The sequence below is a fragment of the Sorex fumeus genome, unplaced genomic scaffold (genome assembly GCF_029834395.1).
Source record: "Sorex fumeus unplaced genomic scaffold, SorFum_2.1 ptg000047l, whole genome shotgun sequence".
Classification (NCBI taxonomy): Eukaryota; Metazoa; Chordata; class Mammalia; order Eulipotyphla; family Soricidae; genus Sorex; species Sorex fumeus.
Genome location: NW_026606104.1, coordinates 41,927,783 through 41,947,186, shown reverse-complemented (window position 1 = coordinate 41,947,186; position 19,404 = coordinate 41,927,783). Strand labels below are relative to the sequence as shown.

Sequence of the window (19,404 nt, the reverse complement as noted above, 5' to 3'; positions counted from 1 at the left end):
AAAAACAAAAAAGAAAGAAATATACAGAAAAGAAAAAGGAAAAAATATAGAAAGAATACTCTATATCTGTTAATTAGCTCATCATTCGATATGCCATACACAGTAACAACAAAGTCTCCAATAGAGACATTACTGGGCCCGCTCGAGCAAATCGATGAACAATGGGAGGACAGCTCATCATTAAGCCCCGCTCCACACACAGACATACAAATCAACAACAACAAATAAAACCCAAGTGAGTTCTAGCAAGCATGAAGAAAGAGGAGCCAGAAAGTATAATGAGTTAGGTTGTTGCCTTGCAAGCAGACAACCCAGGTTTGATCCCTAATGTTACATATGATCTCCTAAGAACCACCTGGTACGGCCCAAAAACCAAACAAACTTGGTTTTGTACCACAAACTTTTTCAGAAGATAGAACCCTTTCTCAGTTCATTTTATAAGACAGCATGATTTTCCATCTAAAATCAAAGGCTTTATACAAAGGAAAACTATAGACCAACATGCCTCAGGAAATAGAAATATGTAATTCTTTTCCTTTTGGAAGGAGGAGGCAGAGTGCTCAGGAGATTTGGGGACCCCACCACTGATTCTATGCCAACTGTGCCCAGCTATCCAGTGAAGTGCTTATGGATGCAAAGCAGTGCCAAGGATACTTGGGACATCCCATTAGTGCTGGGGACCTCCAGGGCTAAACCCAGTGATGCTTGGGGGACCATGTGGTGCCAGGAATGGAACTTGGGTTGGGTGTGTGCTAGGCACACACCCTGAATACGGTACTGTCTCCAGGTTCCTAAACACATAATTCTTTTTTTTTTTTATTAGTGAGACATCATGAGGTACAGTTGCAGACTTAGAAATTTTTGTGCTTGGGTTTCAATTATACAATGATCAAATACCCATCCCTCCACCAGTGCCCATTTCCCACCACCATGGATCCCAGTATCCCTCCCACCCCCCATCCTCCCATCCCACCCTGCCTCTGTGGCAGGGCATTCCCTTTTGTTCTCTCTCTCTTATTGGGTGTTGTGGTTTGCAAAAGAGGCAATGGGTGACAATCATGTTTGGTCTAGAGTCTACTTTCAGCATGCTTCTCCCATCCTGGGAGGATCCTCCCAACACCTTTATTTGGTGCTCCCTTCTCTACCTGAGCTCCCTTTTCCCCTAGCATGTGTGGTTGGCCTCCAAGCCATGGAGTAAAATTCCTGGTACTAATCTCGGCCATTCTTGGGTGTTAGTCTCCTATTTTGTTACTTTATGTTCCCCAGATGAAAGCAATCTTTCTATGTCTATCCCTTTCTTTCTGAGTCATTTCGCTTAACATGATACTTTCCATGTAGTACCACTTGTATGTAAATTTCATGACTTCGCCTAGACACATAATTCTTAACAAAATATTAGAAGTCAATTGCAAATTACTGTGCATTTAAAAGAATCAAAAGAGGGCCCGGGAGAAAGCGCAAAAGGCTAGACCACATGACTTGGCATGAGAGATCCTGGGTTTGACTGCCAGGATCACACAGTCATCCAAGCACTCTGGTGCAGCCCTGGTGGCCCCTAAACACTGCAGTATCTGAGCACTAAGCCATCAGCCAGACCTCACTCAAGCAGTCCCAGCTCTCTTCCGCAAGCAACACACAAGGGAGCCCCCATCACACAATATCAGAACCAAAAATACACTACCTTGGCCAACAACTAACCAGCCCCTGGAGAACAGTGGGGCACAGGGTGGTGAGAAAAAGGGGCGGGCCACTTAGGTCACTGGGTTCTCAGAATTCTTTGATAAGTCTCCAATTTGGTCTCTTTGTGTTTATTTTGGGATTCTTTTCTGTTTGGCTGGTTTGTTGGGTTTTGTTTGTTTTTGTCTGGGGGCCATACGTAGCAGTGCTCAGGGCTTACCGCTGGTTCTGTACTAAGGGGTCACTCCTGGCAGGCTCGGGAATCAGATGAGGTGCCAAAGATTGAACCTGAGTTGGCCATTCAAGGCAAATACACAGCCATTGGACTATCTCTCTAGCCCCTCCAATTTGTTTTTTTATCATCATCTTCCATAAGCACACAAAGTAAGAAAGTCTGTTGGGGTTTTTTCCCTCCTAAATTATGCAAATACCTGGCATTAGGTCTTGACCTTAAGATAGGGAGAAATCAAGAACTGGGGTTTTTGGCATGAGTAAGGCTGTTCTTTCTTGACTGCAGGTGCAGAGAACTGTAATAATTAAAAAAGAAAAAAAAAAACCACTTGGTTCATGACATATATCCCTGTTCCATGCACAAACCCTTTCTTTCAAATACATAATAGACTCATGATTTAGCTGAGGCAACCACTCACCTGTATCCTGTCCATCATTCTCTTAGAAGGCTCCCAAGCTGGTCGATAAATGCAAGGCACAGAGAATTTCCTAAGGTTCCCCTTAGGAACTCACCTAATGCAAGCTCAACTCAGGACGTGAAGGCAGGTGCCTTCTTCCACCAGGCCCGTGTGGCCAGCTGGTTACTAATCAGCTTCCCTCTATGGGGCTTTCCAATCTGCAAGACTGATTTATTTTTTCAATAAGAGAAAAGATGTAAATCCCTTTGAGCAAAGTATGCCTGATATATATCATGATATTTATTTTTGGTGAAGTAATGGATCAGTCTTCAGGGAAAGCGAGAGAAAAGGCATTTCTAGAGTTTGAATGTAAATCAGTCACTTTGAAAACCACAGGGGAATCTATAGTCTTCCCCCCACTAAACATACTGTGAAATAAACAAGTGACTTTTAAAGTCATTGTAGTGACTTGCTCTTGAAGCCTGTGCTCTCCTTTGAACACATAACTCTCTTGCCTTTCTCTCTGTTTCTTTGCTTATTTCCACTCTGGAAAAGCCTGTGTCCCTCTTGAACACACATTTCCCCTATTTTTCTCTTCTCACATCTTACTAAGCAAGTTTCAGTCCATAAAAACTATCTTGTAGGCCAGAGTGATAGTACAGCGAGGAGGGCATTTGCCTCGCACGCGGCCGACCCAGGTTCGACCCCTGGCATCCCATATGGTACCCCGAGCACCAACAGGAGTAATTCCTGAGTGCAGAGCCAGGAGTAACCCCTTCGCATCACGGGATGTGACCCAGAAAGCAAAAAAAAAAAAAAAACAGACAAAAAACAACTATTTTGCTTCACTTAAATAAAAAAAAATTCTTTAAAAAAGTCATTGTACTGTTTGCTTCTAGACCTAGCACTAAAGACAACTAAAGACAAGTCTGGTTAAGGACGTGAGAATTTGGAAGGAAGCAGTTGTTCCTGAATGGCTGCACTTAATTTCTCCAAATGACAGAGCAACTCAAAATAAAAGGAGCTGCAGGTGTTAGGTTGTGCACCTGGTGGGGGCATGGTATAAGCATTATTCTAGTTGCACATTTAGTTCTGAGGAAGAAGAAAGAGGTGTAGATGGGCTTAGGATATAAAAGTCTCCCATGGGACCTGTCCAGTTATTATAGACCTGCCTTCATAGCTAGAGAAAAATGAATCACAGAGCAGGACAAGAGTGAAACTGAAGGACAGGGATAGGAGATGAGGTGGGGAGGGGGGAGAAAATCTTCAATGGAGTTGCAACTTAAACAGAGCTCTTAGAAGGAAAGCTATTTAAATCTGAGGTACTCTTAATATTAATTATCCCGAACATCTCATCGGCTCAGGTTCACATGCTACAAAGAACACAAAGCCTTTTAATTTGCCTACCTATTCCAGGCACTAGCAGTGATAAATCAGATATACAGAAAAACCACACATGACTAACGAACCAGCCCATTAATGGCGAGCAAAGATCATTTGCCAAGATGACTTATTCAGACGTAGTCACAAATCATAACGAAGAATATCCTGGAGGATTGACCTGGCAAGCACGGAGAGCAAAAGCTGGGGCAGTAAGCACTCCTTGCCAAGTCACAGGTAGCTCAGGGCGGCTCTCACATCCTCCAGATGCCTGCTATCCAGGCATGAAACACTTGACTCAGGTGCACACTCTAGCCCACTTCTTTCAACTTTGACGTGCACTTGGAAAATTACTGCAAGGTCTAAAAGGCCTGATGCTTCCATGGGAAGATAGTTCGATGGGCTGGAGTGCATGCTTCACCAGTAGGAGTCTTGGACCTGATCCCTGACACCACATGGTTTTCCAAGCACTGAGTCTGGAGTAGCCTCAGAATACCTATGTGGCTCACAACACCAAAAATAAATAAATAAAAAGGGTCTCTTTGCGATCACCTGGTTAAGTCTTCAAACTTTATGGTTCAGGAGCTGAAGCAATAGTATAGCAGGTTGGGTGCTTGCCTTGCACGTGGGCCAACTAGGGTTCAACCCCAAGAACCCCAAACGGTCCCCCTTAGCTGGCTAGGAATGATTCCTGCATGCAGAGCTAGGAATAAACTCTGAGCATTGCTGGGTGGATCCCCCAAAATAAAACAAACTTTATAGTTCAGACTCAGAATTCCAGGGAGTTTCTATTACTAGCAACAGTTAAATCTTTATCATAGCCATTGATTCTGGCACGGAAGCATCAACTAGGTGTCAGATCTTCAAAGTGCTTGGGTGAATGGAAAACAAAACAGCAACCAAATGAGACTGAGGGCCAAAGAAGAGTTCCCTAAATGCCAGTCTTGATATCTTTCCATGAAAACATCCCCAGAGATGGACTGGAATTTTCCCCAGGCATGACTCAGAACTCAAACCCAGAAGTGCATTAAAGTCATTGGGCAGAGGGAATGGAATTGGGGTGAAACTAAATACAGGTCCTTCCTGGGAGCTAGGGGCGGCCCCTCTCCAGTATTGTGTTCTCATGGCCCTACTCAGACCCCCCACCCCACTTCTCTGGCAGGATTACTGGAGTTTCTTCTGGTCAGCAACCAGGCACAATCAGTAGGACCCGGAGAGGTGGAATCCTTTCACTGGGCTATAACCCTAACAAGTTAAGTATTTCCAACTCTGATCATGAAGTGAGAAAAGGCTGATGGATTTCAATGCTTAAGAAACCCACCTATGGCCCAGGTCTCTATCATCATGATAATAACTTCCTCTATTATCGCCCCATCTGAAAGGGAAGGCAGCTAACGAGTCATTTTCCGTTCTCAACAAAACCTTTACTCTTTATGGTCACAAGCTGAGGTCACTTGTGTCCAATCCCACTGCTGAAGTTCAATACCAGTGGCAGTAATGACTGACTTAGTCAAGGATATGAATGAACATCTACAGTTGGCTTGGTGCCAATGATACAAAAGTATCACCTCTACCACCACCAGCAAAACACTGTCCCCGACCTTAGGGAACTAAGACATGGAAACAGTAGGAAAGGCTGGCTGCTACAGAGTCACCGATCACACTGGCAGTTGCTTCAGAGCAGGACAAGAAGCAAGAAGCAATTGCAGCCTGTTCGACATTCCCTCACCCCATTGTCTTTAGTGTATTGATTTTTCTATAGCAGCCACACCCAGTGATGGGGGGGCGGGGGCACACTACATCCAACAATACTTGGCCAAGAAGTATGAGCCTGAGGGTCTGGCATTCTGATCAGCGATGCTGATACAGGGAGAATCAAATTGCAGTTTTTGATTCACATTGATTACTGGGCCCGCTCGAGCAAATCGATGAACAACGGGAGGACAGTGCTACAGTGGAGTGACGTATTCTTTTTGGAGCATGAGGAGGACATTTTCTGGGGACAGAAAAGACACCGGCAAAGTGACAAGTGACCTGGGAAAGAGTGACAGCAGCCCTGAGTGCAGGAAAGATCATCCCTCAGAAGTGGTCAGTCTTGGGGCTGGAGAGATAGCACAACGGGTAGGGCGTTTGCCTTGCACGAGGCCGACCCGGGTTCAATTCCCAGTATCCCATATGGTCCCCTGAGCACCGCCAGGAGTAACTCCTGAGTGCAGAGCCAGGAGTAACCCCTGTGCATCGCCAGGTGTGCCCCAAAAAGCAAAAAAAAGGAGTGGTCAGTCTTTTGTAGAGATACTGAGAGACCTTGAGAGCTTGATTGGAGAGCCCGGCAAGCTACCAAGAGCATCCCGCCTGCATGGCAGAACCTGGCAAGCTCCCCGTGGCATATTTGATATGCCAAGAACAGTAACAACAAGTCTCTCAATGGAGACATTACTGGTGCCTGCTCGAGCAAATTGATTAACAGCGGGAGAACAGTGCTACAGTACTCTTTTATCATTAATTTCTGCTTTAATAATGTTCCATCCTAAAAGTCACTTTTATTCAAAGGTGTTGGAACATTATATGACTGAAATCCAATTATGAACAACTTTGTAACTGTGTCTCTAACATGATTCAATTAAAAAATAAATTTAAAAAAGTCCTATCCTAATGCATCATTGATCTGAATCACTATCCTGTGAATGTGGTGGGAAAGCTGGGAGCATAAACAGGTTATTAAGAAGGTAACTAGGAGGCAGGGCCTCTGAGTGGCCCATTCTAGAGGCTGGGCAGCAATGAGGGGGCTATAAAGCACAAGTAATGATTCGGAACAGAAGAACCCAGACCAACCTGTTACCTAGGTGGGAAGGGGGGTGGAGTAGGGCAGAGGCCACCGTGAAAATTAGTAGATTCATGTCTAAATGGGACCTAAGACAATGTATCCACCACAAAGATTTCCACCAACAAAGGCTCCCTGTGTTGTGTCCCTCCTGCCTCAGTGTACCTCAGTGTATTGTCACCAAGTAACCAAATGAGAAACCTTTATTCTTTGTTCTTCTCCCCTTTGTACCACAAATGTGCTATGTTGCCAGGAACCTTCCTGTTTAAAGCTCTCTGTACCTCTGCTCTGGCTGCAATTTCAGGTGATTGCCGAGTTGCAGTATGTTTTGACATTAAACAATTAAATCTCCTAGCTTTCTTGCCTAAAGATGTTCTCGGAGTGGTTGATTAAGCGAATTCCATTACAACAGTGCTAGAACCCAGAAATGCACAGAGACCAGGAGAGCCACACTCGGTGGGGTTGAGAAGGACCATGTGGTGCTGGGCTTGAATTCAGGGCTTCATATATGCCGGCATGTGTGCTACCATTTGACCCATATGACTGGCCCCCTCAACCCATTTTGAAAAAGGAAAAATAAGATCCAGGAAAGATAAAAAGAGATTTGCTCAAAGTCAAGAGAGTTGACAGTTGAGCTAAGATATGAATCTATGTCCTTTTTCTTTGTTGGCTTTTGTCTTTGGAGGGGCTTTTTGGCAATGCTCAGGGGCTAAATCCCATTGATGCTTAGGGTCATTCCTCGTGGTACTGTGTTCTCTGGGTTTGCTCTTCCCACCACAGTTCCCTTTGTGTGTGTGTATGTGTGTGTGTGTGTGCGCGTGTGTGTGCGTGTGTGTGCGTGTGTGTGCGTGTGTGTGTGCATGTGAGAGAGAGAGAGAGAGAGAAGAGAGAGGAAAGAGAAAGAAGAGAGAGGAGAGAAAGGAGAGGTAGGGGAGAGGAGAGAGAGAGAGAGAGAGAGAGAGAGAGAGAGAGAGATTAAACAGATGCAAGGCAAGTGCTCTACTACTAAGTCACATGGACCCTGGGCTCAAAATTTTTAGGGAGAAATAGCTGGTTCTAGTGACATATTGTTTCCTGAGGCTTATACACCCAGAACATGCAGTTTCAACTGATCTTATCAACAGACCTTGTGCCCATGGCCATCACTCAAAGTAGAATGTTCATGAATAGATTTCGTTGATCTAGAGCCTGTGGGTGTCCAGTCTTCTTTCACTCTCATTTATTACCCCCTCTGACTCTCGATGTTCACTTACACTTTAAAACCCTCATCTTATAAGAACAGAGCCCTTTTATCTGATGTTATTCCCCTCTGCTCCTGGGATCTAATCAATCCGAGTCTAGAAATAAACAAGCCAGAGTAGAAAGCAAAGGTCCCTTTTATGAAAACAGGCACCTTTCTAAAATGACCTCCCCCTGTGCAAGACACAAAGAGACATTTTAATGAGAAGAAAATAAATATAACCTCCAGTAACAGTCATATGCACCCCTCGTAGGGAGTCAGAAGGTAACCATGAACAGCCAAACCCAGAACTCTGCTCCACATTTGGTCAATTTGATAGGGGTGGCGGGTGGGAGTCACAATCAGAGAGCCTGAAGAAACACTATGTTTCTAAACAAAATAGTGGCTATATTCTAGTCCTCCTCTATTCTGAGGAGCCTTCTTCAAGATAATGGAAGAAAGCTTGGTGATCACTACTTGCAGGTATACGTAGTCAGGCCTCTAGCCACTACCGGAGCCATGGGGAAGCCAGATAGAATGATCCAGATATCTGGCAACCCACAGACCACCAACCTTCATGCTAATTCACACCCACCTGCACAGTCATCTTCTCACCTCCTCCAACCCCCAGCCTGTGCAGCAAGTTCCCCCACACACATACACACACATACACACCAGCCTCCACTGACAAGGGAGACTGTCTCTGTGGAGGAGCAGAACCAAGTCCCCAGCCCCCCCCCCCCCCCAGTTACCCACCTTCCTCCCGTGGCTCCCAGGCCTGGTCTTTCTGAAATGGGACACATATAAGCTATTGTTGGGTCAGCCCAGAGGGCTCAGGGTAGAAGGGACCTTGACACGGCTGGCAAGCACCTGCAGACAGACAGGTCCACTTCACTGGCCTCTTTAGAGACCTGTGAACCCCATCTGGGAGCAGTCCTTCTTTCTTCCAATAAACCTGCTTTCAGCCTGACTCTTCTGTTGGTCTGTTTCTTCCTCTCTGCAAACCCACTCTCAGACCTTTCAGCTATGAACGTAGTTGGGGGAGGCCCCTCTTCTGCTTCTTCCTTTGGCTTTTGGCCAACACAGGCATTGCTCAAGGGGTACACTTGCCTCATTAATTGCTCCTGGTGGTGGAAGGGGGACCATGTGGTGGCAGACATAGAAGCTGGGGCTCCAGCATGCAAAGCATATGTTCTGCCTCTGGAGCCATCCCCCCAGACCCTTCCCTGAAGAGTTCATTTTCGCTCCTTTGGAGAACCCTTTTGAAAAATGTATGGTAGCTCTAAATGTGCTATAAAAACCTCCATGTGTGCAGCTTATTCATAATTTGACAGGGGGAGGGTATGGGAAGGGTGCGGGACACTGCCCCCTAAAGAGGTCTGAAGGGGGCAGAAAGGTCTCGGGTATTCAGAGGCAGCTTTGAGAAATGGGGCGGCTGCAGGGGGTCCCGATGACTATTCAAACTACAGTTCCCTAACCAAAACAGGAGAAATTAGTCTCCTTTTTTTTTTTAGCTATATCCATTTCCAATTAACCTTTCTAATTTCAATAAAAATTTAGAAACTAAGAACACAAACGCACACAGCAAGGACTCATCTTGTGGCTTACTATGTTGACGTCACAAAATATCCTGTGATTGCTAGCAAAGACACTAGCGATCCAAACAGGGCTTACTTTGAAAGGGCTGAGTAACAGCAGAGATCAGGCTAGGAGTCAGGCCTTAGGAGAACCCATAATCCAGCCATGGGCTCTGCGCAGATCTTGGAAGGGCAGGAGCTGCCCCCTAGTGCTGCTCCCCCTGGAAACCAGGGAAGACCTGCTCCTCATCTGAAGCAAATCCAGAAGTCTAGACAGAAGCAACCCCTTCCTCTGGATCTATGAGGATGATCTTGGGGGGGGGGGGGGGGGAGCATCCCCTTGTTTCTAGGGAGAAACCCCCAGACCTAGCCCACTGCTTGCCCACAGCCCCCTTGTGGCCTGGGGGTGTCACTGCATCATAGGGCAGAACCCTCAGACAGGCAGTTCTAACAGCCTGTTCTCGGAGTATTTGCTTCTGAGTGGTGATTTGGTCATATCTTCAAATCATAGCAAGATTCCATTTCCTTTAGTTTCTTCAACACAGACTCAAAAGTTATTCTTCTAAACCCCTCCCTGGTACAATTCCTACAGGGCACAGGTCCAAGACTTGCTTCTTTAAGTCAATAACCTCAGAGCTTCTGTAACTTCACAGAGGTCTTATTGATCATTCCTTCCTGCATCATATACAATTATACACAATTGTTTCCAAGCTCAATAGAAACAGCAAGAAGCACAGCCACCTTGGGTTTGTAGGTTACAAGCTAGACCACAAAATACTTGCAAAACATCGAATCCACCCCAAAACCTAGAACTCCAGGTAGCTGGTGCTCCAGGGGGTTAGAGGGAGTCCAGACTTAAGGACGCTAAAAATGTGGGCCTTGGGTCTGAGCAAGTTCATTCATGAACCTGAACTCCACTGAGGGCGACTCCACAAAAGGACAGACAGAGACCACCTGGGCTGGGGACTGGAAAACTCACTCTGGTCCAGCTATCTAAGCTGTCAGGGGTGGGGATAAGCAATCGAACAGAGCTGGAAAAGTGTGCAGGAAGGAGCAACGGGAGTAAGTTCAAGGGGAAAGTGCAGACTGAGTCTCGAGGGCCTACAGCCCACCCAGGAGCGGGAGCTAGTGGAGCCAGGGAGAGGGACAGAAGCACAGGGCGGACAGCGCAGAGGGGTCCTTACCTCCTTGATCTTCTCCCGCTGGCTTCTAACTAGGCTCTGGGGCTCCTGGCTCTTGTCGGCCTTGGTCCCCAGGACCGGGTGGCGGAGGCGGCCCCGGAACGCGTTGAAATCAAAGCTAAACGGGATGCTCTGCTCCTGGGTTCTGGGCGCCGTGAGGCCGCTGCTCCGCGCCGCCGTGGCCTCCTCCCGGGCCCGGGTGGGCAGCGTGGTGCGCCGCAGCCACCCTTTCCTGCGCCGGGCACCGACTTGGTTGCGGGGCTCCCCCTCGCCCGGGGCCGGGGCAGCGGGCGCCGGGTTGGGGGGCGACTCCTGCGCGCGGGCCAGGGGGTGGCCGGAGACTTCGGCCACCACCTCCAGGGCGGGCTGCTGGGTCCGGGAGGCCAGGAAGAGGCGCTTGAGGCGAGAGGAGTTCGGCAGGAGGAAGAGGGCCCCGAAGCACAGGGTGACGAGGCCCGAGAGGAAGAGCAGGAAAAGGAACTTCTGCGGCAGCCGCAGCCCCCACGGGGAGGCCGGCACGAAGCCCGGCACCTTCCTCATGAGCATCGTGGCCGGCCACTCGGTGCGGGCCGGTGCGCTCGGGCACTTGTCAGCCGGGACCGCGGCGAGGGGAGGGCGTCGAGGGGCGCCGCTGGCGGGGAGAGGGGTCCCTGCGAGTTCCACCGCTTGGGGACCTGTCCCCGAAGTTCAGGGAGTTTGCAGCGAGTCCTCCCGCGCCGGGGTTGGGGCGCAACGGCCCCCGCGGGGCCCGGGCGGGTCGGGCAGCAACGCTCGGGGCCCGGGCCCGCAAGCTCCGGCCGCGCGCTGCAGCCCTGGCTCCGGCCGGCGCCCGCGGGCCCCGCGCTTCCCGCGCTGCGGCGGCGGCTGGGCTCTCACATGCCGGTGGGCGCCGAGGGGCCGCAGGCCTCGGCGCCCCCGGCCCAAAGTTTCCGCCGCGGGAGCAGCTGCGGGAGAAGGCTGGTTCGGGGGGCGAGGCGGCGGCGGGGCTGGAGCGTCCGCGCCTCTCGGAGAGCGCGCTGACCCCCGCCGGGTCGCGACAGCGCCCAGGCTCGGCCCCCAGGACACGTCCACAACTTTGCTCCGCCGCCGAGCGGAGCGCGGAGAGGCCGGGGAGCCCGCGGCAGGCACTCGTGAGCCTGCGCGGGGCAGCAGGGGTGGGCGGGGGGCTTTCTCCGAGGGGACCCCCCGGGAGTCGAGGGGAATCCTCGAGCCCGGCTCCCGAGCCCCGCGCGGTCCACGACGAGCCGCGGCGAGGCGGCTGCAGCTGCGTCCCGCCCCGTCAACTCGCCAGGGCTCCGGGTTCCCGCGGGGATCACCTGTTCCCGGCGCCCCGGCTGCGCCTCCCCCGCTGCAGCTGGCGTCCTAGCAGCGGCCGCCGCAGGCTGAGCCGCCGCCGCCGCCGCCGCCGCCGCCGCCGCCGCCGCCGCCGCGCCGAGCCTGCGCCCACGAGCGCACACACCGCCCGGGCGCCGCCGCCGCCGCAGCTCGGCTTTCACAGTGACAGCGCCCGCGCCCCGCCTCCCACCGGCCACGCCCGCCGGCACGCCCCCCGCGCGCGCCCCGCGGGCCACCGCCGCCGCCGCGCCAGCCGCCTCGCCAACGGCCGCGCGTCTCGGGGTGGGCAGCGCGGGGCCTCGGCCAGGGCGGAGAGGCGGGCGCGGACTCCAAGCCACGCCCCCTCCCCCCAAAAGGCCAGCGCCGCGCACCTCCCCTCCCCCCCCAGCCCGCCACCGGCACCAATGGTCCAGCTGCGCGGGGCTGGAGGGGGCGGGGGCGGAGAGCGGAGCGAGGTCATTGGCTGCCTCTGAGGGATCCCCGTTGGGCTGCAGTCGCCCATTGGTTACTGCCCAGCCTTTGCAGGACTGGGAACGACCCAGACCCACCCACTCCCACCCCGGCTCACTCTGCTCTCCTTGATGGTCTCTGGAAAGGGGGCAGAGACCTGGCCGATCTGAAGGGCTGGTTCCTTTTAACCTCTCTTATCCCTCAGTGTCAGTTTAGGATTGACCAGGAGAGTTCGGGACCTGCGCCCCTGGAGGCTGCCTTGGGGTCACCGGAGCTTCTTGGGTGCTGGCGGGTTGTGAGCAAGAGGTGGCTGCAGCCGCGGGGGCAGCGTTAAAGTAGTGTGTCCACCAGACCACTGCAGACCACTTTTCTGCCTTTCTTTTCCCACATCTTCAAACCGGGTCAGGAGCCATGGGTGTAGCCAGGAGAGATGCTAACCATGAGCGGGTTCAGGGCACGGAAGCAGAGAGACGGCTGATAGAGTGCACAGAGCGCGCGCGCGCGCACAGACACACACACACACACACACACACACACACACACACACACACTATCTCACTCACACTCACACGCACCGTGTGGAAGACTGCCCTGATGCCTCCTTGGGCTTCATCCACGTGCAGTCCTGTGGTGAGATGCCATGGGTGTGTGCTTGCACCCAAATACACAGTAAAGGCATGGACTCCAAGTGATTATAGCAAGGCAGTTCTGAGACATATGTGCTACAAATACTGGTATGTGCACACACATGCCCACAAGGAGATGTAAAATCCCTGCACAGGGACACTGTCGGACCTGCGGGAGTCTCACCCCCAGGCACTCACACCTTCCTCCTTGGATTTGAGTCTCTGTCTTCTCTTTCCAGTTAAACCTAACCCAGGGCAAAGCAATATTGTGCTGTATGGGTCTTTCATGCAAAACACTTTATAGAGACAAATAACAGCAGAGGGAAAGACAAATTAAGAGGTGTAATAGGCAAGAGGGAAAATATCTGCTTTCAGCTGCAATTTAAAATGAAATGCAGCGTTGACGAGACAGAAAATACTGCAGGGAGGCCTTTCCTGCAGAAGAAGCGGCCCAGGCAGGCTCACACCTCGTAAATCTTGCGTGTCCCCGAGGCTTGGTTGGCACTCACACATCCTTCTGCCTCTGGCCAGGCTGCTGACTGTAGAGCATCCCTTGATATTTAAACACCCCTGACAGGTACATTTCTTACAACTGGAAAGAACAGGTCGCTCTGGGTAATAATGAGTGCAAATATTTTGGTGACCGAGTAACTTTCTCCAACCCCCACAAGAATACCTCTCACCTTAAGAGCAAAATTCAAGTGCAAGTGTTATAGTTTTGAGTTTGATTGACAGGAGCCATCCAGGAGCCAATGAGAACAGCAAAACAAACCGGGGGTCCACTTCAAGGCAGAAGCCCAGAGAGACCAAGCCTGGTCACTCAGCTCCCCAAAACCCAAGATTTCCTCACCAATTCCCCCTTGGGAAGAGGCAGGCTTGTGGGGGTGACAAGTAGGAACTCAGCATTCCTGGAGGTACCCTGTGCTGCTCTGCATCCACAGTGAAGGGAACATCTGATCAGTACCCAGAGAAAGTGGAACTCAAGTGAGGACAGAACACTCTTTGTAACTGTGACCACCCCTTACTCCGCCTACCACCACCAACAACACACACGCAAGTTCTCAGAATGCCACTGGGAACATACATGGGCGCCCACTGTGGCAGCACGCTTCAAGCCAGTCATGCTGGCAACTGCATGGAGCAGGTCACACCAGAGGTTGCGGAAACTCTGGAGGTGCCTACCCACCCCCACACTCTCACTTCCCCAAAGACTTCACACATCCCCACATACCACAGCTCTTCACCAATCCGGTTATAACATGCTGTATCCTACCGCAGACACTGGGCTCCTTCTGATACGGATCATGATTCCTCCTTAATCGTCCTGAGTCCTCATACATGCCTTGCACATGAATGCTGCATATGAACAAATTAATATATCAATAAACACGCATTTTACAGATGAAGAAATGAAGGCTCAGGAAAGGACATCATAAATGAACATTTGCTGTGTGCTAACTACATACTGCTTCATTTACTTTTTAGGACAATCTTCTGAGGCAGATATTATTAGTAGCCTCGTTTATGGATAAGAAATACCAAGACTTGCATGGGGAAAAATACTGAGACTTAGATTTAGGAAAAGTTAACAAGTCTTTTTTCTCAATGTAGCTCAGAGTAAACTCAAATAAGGTTGAGAATAGAAATGAATTGTCATAAGGGTCAGACTGATACATGCGGCCAATTCGGATTCGATCCTCAGCACCACACATGGTCCCGTACGCACTGCCAAGAGTGATCCCTAAGTGCAGAGCCAGGAGTAAGCTCTCAGTACTACCCCAAAAAGAGAATAGTCATTTAATAAATTGATTCTGTAAATAAACACTAAAATTAGATGCTAGGGTTTGTAGTAGTGTTGAACACAGGGAAGAGCAAAGCATGGCCCTATCCTTGTTGATTGATTGACTCATTCCATTTTAAAAAATAAACTATTATTGAACACCATGTGCCAGGAATGGGGACATAGAAGCTAATTATCTGAATAAGACACGAATCACTAGCTTCAGTAAACTTCTTGCCTAAAAGGTATCAGGAACCATTTCAGCCCTTCAGAAAGGGACACTCCCGACTCTGGGCTCTGAGCTAAATACTCCACATACATTGCATCACAGCCCTCTCTGAAGCTAGCAGATGGGGAAACTGAGATACAACGGTACACGAATTTTTTCAAAGTCACCCAGTAATCACTGGCTAATATGAGAGAAAATCAGGCTCATCTAATCCCAGAATCTAGATCCTTCTGTTACCAGTGTCATTTACAACTAAGGTTACTGGGGCTTTCATTATGTTCCAGACCTGTATAAAACCACATTCTAGAAGTCAAGATAGTTGATTCTTACAATAGCCCTGTGAGGTAGGTCACCCCGCTGGAAAGTGGCAGGGGAGGTGCAGGGTGAAGACCACCAGGTCAGGCCCGGAGCCCAGCACACCTTCAGAGTCGACTGCTCTTCCTGTTCTAATGAAGGGGGGTCAAAGCAAGGAAAGAAAGCTGGCCCCCACCAAAGTGTCCACAGGCTGGCCGGGAGGGTCAGAGGAAATCAGTCGCCCAGCAAAGATGTACCAAGTCCCTGCTATGTTCCAGCAATATAGAATGTAAGAACAAAATAGTGAGCAAAACCAGATCACAGTGTTGCCGTCATAGAGTTTATAGTCTCATAAGGGAGCAGAAGTTTAAGGAAATAGGCAACCTCCAAATAGGTATGTGAGCTGAGCTAAAAGAGGAAAGAAGTGGGAAAGTCTGATAGGAGAACACCTAGCAGTGGATCTGGCCCCAGACTGGCAGAATGAGAAGCAATGAGGGAAGATTTCCTCTAAAAGGAGTATTGTTTTCTGAGCAAAGAAGGTGGGGGCCGGGAGAGTTCTCTGGCTATGGGAGCTGCACATGCAAAGGCCCTGGGGTAGGAGGGAAGATGGTGCTTTTGAGAACAGATGAAACATATCTGGAGTAGAAGAAGTGAAGGAGAGAAAACCAAGAAGCGGGGCTTGAATAGTTTAAGGCAAGAGTAGAAAATGTGTTGATGGAGGCTGGGGTTTAGATTCAGATGAGAATTTTAAAAGGCCCTCTAACTCTAGTGTTAAAAACAAAATAGAGTGTGGGATGGGGGGATACTGGGGGTTTTGATGGTGGAGAATAGGCACTGGTGAAGGTACGGGTGTTTCATTGTACGACCAAGACTTAAACCCAAAAGCTTTGTAACTGCTCTCACGGTGATTCAATAAATAAAATTATAAAATAAACAGATAAATAAATAAACAAAAACAAAATAGAAGGTTGAGTCTGGACTGGAAACAGATGCTTTGACTCCAGGAAGGCATGAACAAAGCTGGTGATTTCCAATATCCAGACCAGGAAAGTGGGAGGTGGTCACAGGACCCAAAAATCATATTTAGAATCCAAAATTGATAGGCCTGGTGAAGGGTAAAAACTAGACAGTGAGAGACAGGGAGACACTGTAGTTGTTCCCAGTTTTCTAGCTTATTCAGTATTGGGGTGGGATGTGTTGGTTGAGAAGAGATCGATGATCCAGGTGCCAAGACTTCCCTGTCTTCCAGGTCCTGGGCAACTGTGAGTCCACAATGGAGTAGGTGCGTGACACCCACTGGTGACCGAGAACCACCTCCTCAGCCTCCCCAGCAGAGAGACAAAGAGATTCATGGATAGATAATCAGAATGGCCCCTATAATGCAGAGCTACTAGCATACTTATAGAACATCTAAAAGGATTCAAGGTAAAGGACCGCACTTAGGTGTGATTGATCATTTACAGAGGTAAAGCATTTCAGTGGAGACAATTCTCTTGGGGGATCAAGTCAAGGAGACGCTCTGTCTCCCAGGGACATCTATATTGCTTTTCTCTTTCCCTTTATCTGTACATATTAAACAATTAAGTTTACTTCTTATTAATACTTGCAGTTATTTGAATAAACACAGCAAGAGATATAGATTCCAAAACTTAGTCCTCTTGGCTCTGAGGGCAAGCAAGGCTTTTGCTATAAATCCCAGACTAAGTCCTCAGGATGGTTCAGCCTGTCCTTCCCCATCTCTTAAGTCATAACAGTTTGCATCTAGATCATGCTTTTATGCTCTCTAGACAGTCCCATTGCAATGCCAGCATAGCTTCGCTATTGGACCCGGATCCATCCCAGTCCCACATCAGGACCTCCCTTTGTGGGATGTTACCAACTACGGCAACCAAAGCCTGAGTCAAGTAATTATGATGGTTGCCCAGGAGTAGATATATTTCAATCAACTCCCAAATATCAGCAGCATAATATTAATGGCCTTTCTGTGTTTAAGCGAAGAACATTGCTCTATGGTAAAATATAAAAAGGCTATAGGAAAAACAGAAAAGCAAGTAATTCACTTCAAATACAAAGTCCAGAGTCACCAGAAATTTTGGCTTATAAGTAACCAAGACGGACTTGAGGAATTATGACAATGAGAGGTAAAACACAAAGGAAAGGTTAAGAGATAAACTCTGGGGATTAGAGGTGCTTGCAAGAGCACTGTAAGTTTCGGGGCAGGAGGGGAAGGAAAAAGGGCAATTCACTGATGAAGCCTAACACTTAGGGTTAATATTTAACAGGAAACAGGTTTGGAACCTACATCTGAAATGTCATTAGTCCCGTTGAAAACCAAAGCCTGGAAAATTCCATTTGCAGGACTGGGATTTGAACCTGTGGATCAGGATCCTAGCCATAGCCACAGACAAGGCAAGAGTCTTAACTGTTGAACTCTCTCATTTAGTCAAGGGTTTGAATTGAGGCATGGGAATGTGTGGGGAGGGGGGACCTGGGTCTGCATCGTGATTTTGAACCATGTCAGCTGGTTGATCTTAGGCAACCGGTCTGACTTCTCTGAGTCTTGTTTTCTTCATCTGCCAACTGGAGTTCAAAATAATGCACAGCTCAGAAAGAGAACCTGAGAATTCTTATACTCGTTCTCCTGATGAGATTGAGGTCTGTATTCAACTTTTTCTTAACTTGTCTTATTCCTCAGAATTCTGAAGAAGGGGAAAGAGGGGAGAACAAACATCTTGGAGCCGGCGTCTATTTCCAGTCCAGACTCAGGCTCCTAGCCACATGGGGCCTTGGATCAGTTGTTCACCTCTGCAAGCCCTACTGTCCTGGTCTGAGCTGGAGAGGATGTGAGTGCCCCACACAGGTTGATTATAAGGACGAAACGGGCTGAAGTCACAGAGGAGTCTGCTGCACAGTGATCACTAGATACCAGTGAGCTAATGTTACAGAAGACAAAAAGGCTCACTCCCCAAATACTTCCTAGTATTTACAAGCCAAAAGGCATTCAGTTTCCAGTGCTTTTTGGCTTGCAAATACTAGGGTGCCCCATTTCAAATACTCTGTCCATGGTCCTACACGAACTTGTCTGACCATTTATGCTGACCTTCATTTCAGAAGGTCTTTTTGTGAAGTTCTGTGTGGTGAACATTGCTTAGGTAAGCCCCTCTTCTCCAGGAATTGTTAGCCAGCTCATTGGTGGAATGTTATAGAGATGTGGATCTAAGTATCAGAGCCGGTAGGTTACTTGGCATAAAATGCCAGAAGACAGGTAGTACTGGAAAACCCCAACAGAGGCTACTTGGACAAGAACAGGAAATAATCTAGATGTATCTCATTCCTGCAGTCCAGGGCTGCATTTGCCTCTCTGACATTGTGAGAACTAAATGAAATAACCCACATTAATGTCTTAGCAGAGTACCTGAAATGTGGCAGGAGTTAAATGTTAGTTATTATTTATGGCACTGGCACTTTTTAAAGGGCATGTAAAATAAATATCTTTAAATCTCATAAAAAATACATTTCTAAAAGCTAACATGAAGCCCCATAAAGCAAGAAATAAAATTAGGTCTTTAAAATGTAAACTTGACATAATTTAGTCATATGGTTTCACTTGCTAATATCAAGGAAATTCTGATTGTGTGTGTATGTTTCTGCCTGCCTGTTTTTTAATGTCCATGGACATTATTATTTATTAAAATGTTTGAGTCCCCAGCTCCTATGCAGGGTCTCAAATTATCTGCCCTTCTGGTGGTAGGATATAAAAGGACACAAGGTATCAGGGAGGCATTGCTGAGTGAAGACCTCATGGGCTAAACCATCATGGAAAGTTCTCTCAAAATTTCCCATAATGCCACTAAAGTGTTCTTTGAAATCAGATTGATAAATCAGAGTGACAAGAGAGCACCATGGCTATCACTTTGAACCCCATAGATATAGATGTAAGAATCCAAGTCTTATCTCTTAGTGGCTTTGAAACTTCAGGCAGCTATAAAATAGCAATGATAGAAGTACTAAACTCAGTATATATTAAATGTTAGGATTCTTAAAAGAAGTCAAAATTTTTTTTAAAAAAGTCAAAATAGCAAGGTAAGACTTCGGGTTGATAAATGAAAGAGAATGATTGGGGTTTGTAGAGGGAGTCCCATATGTTATCTTACTTGTCCTCTCGGTGCTGCCATTTGATTATGTGACCTGAGCAGATAATGTAAT

General features: G+C 48.5%; 1 protein-coding gene across 1 annotated transcript in view; it reads right to left on the bottom strand.

The window, feature by feature from the left end:
- The window catches only part of MAN1C1 (mannosidase alpha class 1C member 1), a 157,435-nt gene extending 145,516 nt beyond the window's left edge, over nucleotides 1–11,919 (bottom strand). Inside the window, exon 1 of the mRNA XM_056123278.1 lies at nucleotides 10,488–11,919. Coding sequence (XP_055979253.1) covers nucleotides 10,488–11,030 — 543 coding nt within the window. The 5' untranslated portion in view covers nucleotides 11,031–11,919. The remainder of the gene's footprint in view (nucleotides 1–10,487) is intronic.
- Between the last annotated feature and the right edge of the window lie 7,485 nt (nucleotides 11,920–19,404).